Genomic DNA, 10,290 nt, shown 5'->3' with positions numbered 1-10,290 from the left:
TTAGATGATATTAATCATTTTATAATACCATTTTAAGAAAATTTATTTCCATTTAATTTAAAACAGAAAAAGTTTTAATTTCGAAAAGTATTAAATATTTTTATTTTAAGTAAAAATAAAAAATAATTAAAAAGTGATTTAAATAAAATAAAATATTAAAAATTTTTAAAAAGCATTCATTTTTTTTTCTTAAATTAAATATATTTAGAAATATCTAAATTTTCTTTTAAAATTTAAGTTATATGCTAGTAAAAGATAATATGAAAAATTATATTATTACACTGAACACATTAGCAATTTATAATAATTTAAGATGATTTCATAAATGGATAATAATCAAATTTTTGTATCTTGTAAATGATAAAATTAGCACAATTTAAAAAAAATAACAAACGAAATAAATGTTTGTAAAAACAAAAACTCAACAAAATTTTCAGTTATTAACATTTTGTTATTAACGAATTTATTGGGTTATACTTAAATAGTCTTTATAGTTAAAGTTGAAAGCTTCACAAGAAGGATTTATTTAGCGATAATAACCTTCGTAGTCCTTTTACTTTTCTTAGTAATTAAATTGTACATCTGTAGCTTAAATAAATGGAAACAAGAAATTGGATTTGTATTTCTTAAAAGCTGGCTAAATTGAAGCTGTGAATGTATTAATATGAGTCTAACCTTAAATTATTCTCTATATGGAATCGAAATTGCCTGATTTTTAGGTTTTGATTTCTATTCTTTTATCGAGCTCACTAATTGGATACAAAATGTTTTCATCTGAGAATATTGAAATTAAGAACTTCTCTGTTAAGGCTTTATAATCGTCAGGTTTTACATCATACTATTTGAAAATCCATTCCATTTTTCTAGGTTCAACAAAGTTTTTAATCAGATTTTAGCATTAGAAGAAAATAATTGAAAGCTCTTCTTAGGTAAATTTTATGTTACAATTAGGGAGAGTAGGATATTTTTCTTTTCTTTATTAAATCTATCTATTCAAAATATTCATGTACAAATCAATACTGGAGTTAATTACTTAGAAGTTTGGTTATTCGAGAGCATAAAATTAAAACAGCTTTCTAGATAGTTATTAGAAAATATCAGTTGGCTACATTATTTTTTCAACCAGATTTTATTAGTATTTTTCTAGTTCTATTCTTTCTAAATGAGCTCTCATCAAGAATTTCACATCTTCTATATCCATTGAATAGCTATATTAACGAGTGACTCCTGCTCCTCTAATTTTCCAAGCTATGAAAGTATCGATTTCAGGTTATCTACCTAATTTAGAGGTGATTTTGCACATGATACCATCACTTATACTTTATCCTACATATCTTATGATAGATTTTGCAAAGCTGAGTAGAGAAAGAGCTGGATGAAGAACAAATGCACTTGCCACACTGGAGCCTACTTAGTAAGTACCTAAAACCAAATCAAGTACTGTATTAATTAAAGGTAAAAATTAATAAGTTTGATATCTTTAGTAGTTCTCAGGATAATAGTACCCTGACTTTCTATTAGGAGAATCAAAATCCCATAATAGAAGATGGATAAGCCACCTACCTACTAAAGTTACAGGAATCCAAGCCCATGAAGTAATTGCTAATATGAAACTAACAATACTATTAATTAAAATAACTACAGGCACTCCAACTCCAACAAAACTGATTGATATAACAAATCTGATTAGACATTCTATATACTTAAAAATACGGGCAAAGCTTTTTCCGAAAAGACCTCTATCAGGTTGAGCTTCAAAATCTTAGATAGTTCTTTTGATTCCTTTCAAAGATTCTATTAAACGAAAGATATAAGGATATATTAAATAGCAGCCTACTACTTGACCTGTTTATCTATTAAGTGATTAATCTGCATAAAATGGACGTAGCTTGAATAGCGCTTTTAACCCAAAGTAGCTATTCAAAAGATTATCTATTAATGTGACAAATGTATTCTTTGTCCAAACTTTGTACCTAACTAATTGCAAAACTAATCTCCATCCGAAGAAGCTAGTAGGAGTTTTGTAAGTCTTACCATAATCAAAGAAATATTCGATTTATCCGTTTGATTTAATTTGGTTTAAGACCCTGTAAGGCTTCATATTTTATTAGAAAGTTTCGAAAACTCTGCAAGGCTTTGTATTCTTTTTTTGAATTCTGCTGTAATTCTACTTATACAAACTCTTCAGTTATTCCTAAAATTGAACAAATCTATTGAATAAAACTACATATGAATCAAGTTTGTTTTCATTTAATTCTTTAATTATTTTTTAATTGAACTCTTTTTACAATTTTATTTTCTTTGCTTGAACTAACTCGTTAATTTTATCATTTTTCCAGAGTTATACTCTTGACCTTATTTAGTGTCTTTCAGTTATTTCTTTTGATACTTAATCAGTATAGTTATTTAATTCTTATTCTAGCATATAATAATAGCGCTTGACAATCTAAGTAGCTGTTATTAGCTCTATTAAATGTTCTTAAACTAGCTGATCTTTTATATACTTAGAAGACCTAATCATACTAAATAAAAGCTTTTGTTTCTCCAAATATATTTCGAATAGAGCATCGTTTTCTTCTATATTTTTTTCTTCGAACTCACTCAATCTACTTGCTTCTAATTTATTTGCATCAACTTCAAAATCTTGAGTTAATTTTTCAAAACCTTCAAGCCTATTCCTTATTTCCTACTTTTGCTATTCGTTAATATCTTCGCTTAAAGTCTTTCTGTCATTTTCATTTTTAAAAATAAATTCAAAGAAGCTTGTCTTTATTTCTGGATGATGCATTTTTATGGTTTCTTTATTCCAGTCTCTTATAATTTCATCAACTATTTAGTTTTTATTGTACTTTTAAACTTTTCTCACACCAAAAGTTAAATTGAGTATCTTAGAAGCAACACTGGCTATGCTAATAAATCCATCGAAAAAATTAGGAGTAAGTATTTACTATAAAATATGGTAATTAAAGGCAAACCTCCATCCTAATCTACACTTAATTTAAACGAGCTAGTGAAAACAACTACCAATTCCTGAAAACCAACATTACTTTATATAATTTTTTCCTCTTACGATCCAAGAATTCAATCTCCAAGTTGTAGAAGAATCTTCAGTATTTCCATTGACAACAAACTATCCTGTTTATTTAATAGATGCAATTTATTCTGGAGTTAATCTATTTAAGGCTTGATTTCCATAAACTCTAGGAGGTTAAAAGAATTAAATAGGAGCTCTATCTCCTTCAAATGCAGTCTTAGGAAGATTAAACTTCCAGTCTTTTTATTTTTCCCATGAGTACAAATGCTATTCTAATACATCATCTATTTTTTTTACCAGAATTTGAATTTCTTATGTGTACAAATCCTACTTTTCATTTGATAATTCTTTTCTTCTTTTTTGATACTATTGGCTAATTTAAACATATATTTTTTAAGGAAGATTATAAAGCTATTCATCATCTAAACTAATTGGATTGTCTTAACCTTGAATATCCTATATCACTCCAATTTAAGGTTAATCTTGCTAAGCGTCTTACATCTTTTTGTATTTGATTGATATATTTAAAAACGAATAACTTTTTAATTATTTATTTTTTATTTGATTTTCTAAATTAAATAAATTATACAAATAAACTATTTATATATAAATAAAAAACTAGTTCTGGTGTAAAATCTCTATAGTATAAACATAAAATAAAATAGATCCTTAAATCAACTTTCTCAAAAAAAAAGTATACTTTCAAGTTAATATAATATTGTAATTAAAACTTTTGATTTAAGTCTTTATACAAAACTAGAATATTCTAAAAAAAAGCATATATTCTAATTTTAAAATAAACAAATACTCTGATAAGGTAATAAAATAGAAAGTTTTATTATTTTATTTTTAGTAGTAATTATTTAAAAACCAATAAAATATTAAATATTAAAACAAATTGAATAAACGAAATTAAAAAAATCTTTACCTTTTGATTATAAAGTTTTTTTAATACAAAAATATGTGAATTTAAAAAATTTTAGAGTTAAAAATAAATTTCATTCATCCAGTTAAAAAAAAATAAATCAATTAAAAATATTTAATTTACTTACATTAATTATTTGGTTAAATCTTCAAAAAAAAATTATTTCTTTCTACTATACATTTGATGAAACTCTATTATTTTTTTACAAAATATTTCTCTTACCATTTGTTTATTTATATCAATCTTTAAAAAAAAGTGCTTTAAGAATTCAAATAAAATATCTAGTTAGTCATTAAAAAGTATAATAAAGAATAATATTTTTTTTAAATAAAGCAAATTTTAATAGTGTATAAAACTACAAAACAATGTAAAAGTTACTTTAAGGATAATTTCTAACCATTTTAGTTATTTTTAGAATATTTTAAATTGTTTTTTCTGCTGATTGCTCAATTTATACTCATCAATAATAGTGTTAATCTAATAGCAATTGTAATTGGTAACATGATACAACGAAGGATTAGTGTCTAAATACAAATTAAAATTGTGGAGATTTGAGCAATAATTCAAAGTTATGTCTAATCGCTCCTGGTTGCTAGTTCTTACCAGGAAAAGAAGGGTTTTGCAATTAAAAAGCATCTTTAGGTTGTGATTAGTTGGGCATAAGTGATTGCTTGAAAAATACTAATTGCATATGGACTTCAATATAAGATTGTGAAAGTCATGGTTCAGGGTTTGGATGCTCAGGATTAAATGAGGATTAATGCAACTAAAATTTTGATTTTTGCTAATCAAATTATATTTGCAGAGATGTAGATGGATAAAAATGCAAAAATTTAGCTAAATAAGATTGCTTGACAGCTAACAATTATTGTACGTATTAATCTGTTGTTTCAGAATCTTGTTCTTATAATAAAGGATTTTGCGAAAACCTATCTTCTGATGACTGTTTAAGTAATTAAGATTTTTGTTCATTTACTTAAACTACCCCTTTTACTTGTGTTGATAATACTTCACCCAACATATGTGCTTAAAAAACTATAGAAGATTGCTAAATGAGTAGTAAATATTGTACTTTAAATGTGCCTACTTGCGTGCAAGTAATTCAATGCTCTAACTTTAATAATTAAAGCGATTGCACAAGTAATAATTGTAATTTTGATAACGTATAAGGAGTGTGTTCAAGTCCTGTTGATTGCACTAAGCTAGGTTTGAATGATTGTTAAAACAACCCTCTATGCTAATAGCCTACTCCAACTTGTTAAAATAACCCAACTTTTAACTGTTCTATTAAATCTCTGATGGACTGCAAATTAAATTAATAATATTGTATATACACTCCTCCTGTAGGATAATGCTCATCAAATGGCATGTGTTCCAATTTAGCTGGTTACGAATGTCAGTTTTACTAGAACCAGTGCATATATACACCTGAGTAAGGAACTTGCACTATAAAGAGTAGCTTAGGATGTTCATAAAAGAGTAGAATGGATTGCGTTAGCTTTCCATATTGCATATCTGTATTTAGCTCATGTTAAGATATCCAAGGTGATGTTTGCTCAATAATGAATAAAAATTAATGCACTTTACAAGGATCTAAATGCTAAGTAAGCCAATAGGGTTATTGCAGTGATTCAATTATACAATGTCCTACTGATATTGCTTCATGCAACAATAGTTAGTAATGTGAATGGGTTGGTCAGATTTAAGATATATGCTAAGCTTCTTTAGATTGTACCACAAAATCTTCAACTGATTGCTAAAATTCTCTGGATGTCTGCAACTATATTGCTGGAGGTTCATGCATATCTATTAATTAGAATATAAAAATCTTTTCAAATAAAATATTATTTTCGTTACTAAAAATGTTTTTAATTTACATCACTTTATTATGACCTAAAAAGTATAATTTGTATTATGTTAGTTTAAACTTAATGCTTAATAAACATTTAAGTGTCTGATACATAAATAAATATATAGAATATTAAATGTTTATTAAATTGTTTAATGTTAATAATCTTTAAATTAAAGTAAATTTGTTTAATTATTTTTTTGTAAGCAATCAAGCAATCAATTTTAATATCAGTAATAAATAGAAGTCAATCTAATTAATTATTAATTATTCCTTTTTACAAAAAATTAGAAAATTAAATTTAAATACTTTATAAAATGAATATGATTCTTTTCATAATATTTATTTTACATTTGATATTGACATTTATTCGTTGTGATTAATGCTCTGCTCTTTAGAGCTAAGATAGCTGCCAATAGACAACAGGATGTAAGTGGGTAGAGAATAATTCAAATATATTTTGTACAAGTAGAGACTTTGGATGCAGTAAATTAGATTTAAAAACTTGCAGTGCCAACGATAAGTGCATTTATTAACCTGCTATGAGCGGAGGATGCTAATTAGATAGGTCTGTTTCTTGCTAGGGTTCATCTTATATTTAATGTCAGTATTTAGGATAGAGATGTAACTGGTAAAGCATATTTAAGTGTGAAAACTTTTCAGATGGATTTAATTGTAGCTCAAAGAATTAACAATAATGTACAAATTCCTCAAATTACTGTAGCTCTTAATTTTAATGTTAAGCATCAAAGGATTAAACTTTATGTAGCTTCAAAAATAAATCTGATTGTCTTGCAGCTAGCTCTTATTGCTAATACAGTATCACTACTCCTTAGAGTTGTAATGATTTAGGATCGTATTGTAAGAATTTAAGTGGTCCTGATTGCATGGCTGATTCTAATTTTTGCAGTTTTTAGCAAGTAACTCCATCTTCTTGCACGAATAAATCTGATGCTTCTATCTGTGGAAAGCTATCTTTGAGTGATTGTAACAATGCATCATAGTTTTGCTATTAAATTCAAACACCATATACTTGCACTAATAAAGTTACGAATGCCACATGTGCTGGTTTATTAGATTAAACTACTTGTGCATAAAATATTGGTTGCGCTTGGATAAATAATATTTGTAGTATTATAGTAGATTGCACTACTTTAAATTAGCAGTAATGTGAAAGTTAACAATACTCCTCTATTTGTACATCAAATCCTTCTTAAACGGTTTGTTAAAATAAATAAGATTTCGGTTGTTCATAATACAATAGCTAGAGCTCTCTTTGCTAATAATACTCAAGCTATTGTTCTTATTAATAATTTACTGGTAACTGTTCTTCAAAAAATTATTGCTAAAATTTGAAATAATCAGATTGCCTTTCTGCCTCAAGTAAGTGTGTATTTTAACCAGAAATAGGAAGCTGTTAATTAAGTAGTAATATTAACTGTAATGGATTAAACTAAGCTACTTGTTAATCAACTTCTTATTGTGTGTATTAATTTTTGAGTTGTAGTGATTAAAATTAAGACTTATGCTCAGCCTTCTCACTAGACCAGTGTACTGCCAATAATAAATTTTGTGATGTATCTATTCAAGGAACATGCTAAGATAATGCTTAATTAAACTGTTAAAAATATTCATAGTAGAATTGCTCATAAAACTAAGGTTGTGTGTTTTATAAAGATACACCAGAATCATGCTCTAATATTGTTAATTGTTCAAAATTTAGTTAGCAAGATTGCATATAAAATTCTGACTTTTGTATTTATACTTCTTAGAATGGCATGTGTTCTGCAGATTCGTCACAAGTTGCTGAAAAAAGTTCAATTTTATTAAAAATAAATATATTTGCATTCCTTCTTTCTGTAATTTTATTATTATGAATTTAACTATAAAATTTTCAATATGTTAAATTATTTTAAAATTAAATTTACACTAAAATAATAAGATAAAATTTTCTATTTTTAGTAACTTGAAAATAAAAATATTATCAGATGATTATTTTAAATACTTGATTAAAAAACAAATATAAAAAAAGTGATTAAAAAATAAATATAATATAAATAAAGTATAATATTTTTGAAAAAATATTGGTTTTAATAATTTATTACTGCTAACCAAAAAATAAACAAGTTATTTTATTTTTCAATTAAAATTGAAATTTCTCATTTAATTTACAAAATATTCACCATATTTTTTGTATATTTACTCAACTTATATCATTAGATTTTATAAAATTATAATTTTATTAGAATAAGTCCTTCAATTTTAAAATTTTTTAATTTTTCAACTATTTACTTTTTTTTTGGGGTATGTTTTAATTAATAAAGAATATTTTTGATGTTTTATAAAATTCATTTAGAAAAATATTTATATATTTATTTCATATTACAGATTTTGATAATTGCTTAATTTTTCAAACCCAAGATCTAATTAAACTTATTTGCTAATATGGTTTAAAAATACTGAGACTAACTAAGAAACCCATAACTAGTTTTAAAGAAATAAAATTATTCAGTTTAACTGTAAATAAAAATTGATTTGTATTTATAAATAGATATTTCTTTAAATAGTAGGTCTTAATTTTAAACCTTATCAAAATTGAATTTTTATTTTCTTATAAAAAGTTATAATTTTGCATTCTGAATATATAAAATCTTAGAGGAAAATAAAATGTAAATAAATGCCTATAAATAAGAAAAATAAGTGAAAGATATTTAGAAAATATTTTTTGTAATTTTAATTTATTTTAAAATATATTCATCAAGTATCAAGTATGTATTAAATAAAAATACATGATATTTTTTATAGTTGTTAATTAAGAAATTTTTCTATTTTTTTTTTTGATAAGACAGACTACTAATATTTTTCGAACATCAGTGTTTTTGATCGAAAGTTTAAAATATTAAATAAATACTAATTTTAATTGAAAAGTGAATGGATTTTCTTTCTATTCTATTTAATTTATCAATAAATTTGTTTATGATAAATTTACAATTTTGTTTCAAAGTTTATTTTCTTCACAAGAAACTTTTTACTGTTGTTTTGAATATTGCTATAAATTATTATTTGATAAACCATTTTCATTTTTCTCTTCCTTTTGGTTATTATCTTCCCTCTTTTTGTTATCATCATTTAGTTTATTCCAAGCATAATTAAATATGCGCTTTATAAATTCATCAATGTAGGGAGCTGCTTTACTAAAAAGCATGTAGCAGTAGTGAGCCATAAAAACTCCTATGATAACATCAATTGTGTAATGAATTCTAAATCCAATCATAACAATAGCCATGTATAAATTTACCAAGCAAGTTAATGCAAACATATAATATTTTTTATTTACAAACCATTCACATGATACTAATGTTAAAAAACCACAGTGACCGGACCAAAAGAAATCACTGGAGCGGCCATATGGTACTGTCAATGAAGGGAAGCCTGGACTTTCCCAATAAAATCCTTCTGGAAAAGGGAAAACAACAAAATTTTAGACTATATTTCTCAATACGTAAAAGAAGGCAGTTGCATAGAGAAGTCTACCAGTATTTATTCTTATTACCCAGTATCCATACATGAATAGAAAGCTTAAATCCATGCATAAACTACTGCTGATCTAAAATCCCTTGGCTGATTCGTGATTATCATTAACACTTTGATTCATTGAAGAGAGCCAATTATACATAACTGGATCATGAATTATAGGGTAATCATCTTTAGGAACACCAAATGCCTTTCCCATAAACAATACTCCAATCGCAAGAATAAAAATGCATATTTTGATGATATTATATCCCTTTTTACTTAAATTAAGTACAGTCTTATTCTTTATTTTTTGCTAAAATCCATTTAAATCAGATGCTGTAGAAGAATTACTATTATCTCTTTCTTTTAAGGGTTATTTGTTACCTTCTTCCATTTTATTAAATAGTCTTAAAATTAACTTTCTTTGATTTTAATTCAATTAGGAAATGAATTATTATTTTTTTAATATCAAAATAGTTATTAATTTTGTGGATATCTATTGTATATGATCGAAATTAAGTCAAAATTTTTTGAGCTTACTTCTCTCTGTGTGATGATTTATTTATATTTCTTTTGTAATTATTAATTATTAGCAATATGATACTTAATTTATGCTTTTTTTTCAATTTTTTGACTATTTCACTTTAAAAAAATAGAAAGTAATTTACGAAGTATAAATATAAAATATGTAAAAACATTTGTCCACTATTTACATCACTAAAATTATAAATATATTTAAATTACATATATTAGTATATTGTATTTAAATAATTTAACTATTAATCGCAATAATTGCAATTACTTGGAATTCTATTTGTTATAATATTATATACAATAAAAATCTCTTAAAATAAAGAACTATGTAAGAGATATTAGTAATCTTTTAATATCATGTAATCAACTCAAATATTATTTGTAAATGCTGAAATTAATTAATTGATTATTTTATTAGTACTAAATAAATAA

General features: G+C 24.8%; 3 protein-coding genes across 3 annotated transcripts; 1 reads left to right on the top strand and 2 right to left on the bottom strand. All coding sequences in view use genetic code 6, as the record gives it.

Annotated features, from left to right (window-relative positions):
• Positions 1-433: 433 nt before the first annotated feature.
• Positions 434-3,535, bottom strand: TTHERM_00885740 (transmembrane protein, putative; the record flags this gene model as incomplete). Its single annotated transcript, XM_001013606.3, has 1 exon — positions 434-3,535. The coding sequence occupies one exon, from the start codon at positions 3,533-3,535 to the stop codon at positions 434-436; it is 3,102 nt and encodes a 1,033-aa protein (XP_001013606.1).
• A 2,194-nt stretch (positions 3,536-5,729) lies between these two features.
• TTHERM_00885720 (transmembrane protein, putative) lies at positions 5,730-7,685 on the top strand (the record flags this gene model as incomplete). The annotated part of the gene is made up of 1 exon (XM_001013604.2): positions 5,730-7,685. One exon carries the CDS (start codon positions 5,730-5,732, stop codon positions 7,683-7,685), a length of 1,956 nt encoding a protein of 651 aa, XP_001013604.2.
• Positions 7,686-8,806: 1,121 nt separating this feature from the next.
• Positions 8,807-9,718, bottom strand: TTHERM_00885710 (PAP2 family protein; the record flags this gene model as incomplete). The annotated part of the gene is made up of 1 exon (XM_001013603.1): positions 8,807-9,718. The coding sequence occupies one exon, from the start codon at positions 9,716-9,718 to the stop codon at positions 8,807-8,809; it is 912 nt and encodes a 303-aa protein (XP_001013603.1).
• Between the last annotated feature and the right edge of the window lie 572 nt (positions 9,719-10,290).

Source organism: Tetrahymena thermophila (assembly GCF_000189635.1).
Source record: "Tetrahymena thermophila SB210 genomic scaffold scf_8254814, whole genome shotgun sequence".
NCBI lineage: Eukaryota > Ciliophora > Oligohymenophorea > Hymenostomatida > Tetrahymenidae > Tetrahymena > Tetrahymena thermophila.
Note: the sequence above shows the minus strand (reverse complement) of the source record. Positions and strands in the feature narration are given on the sequence as shown.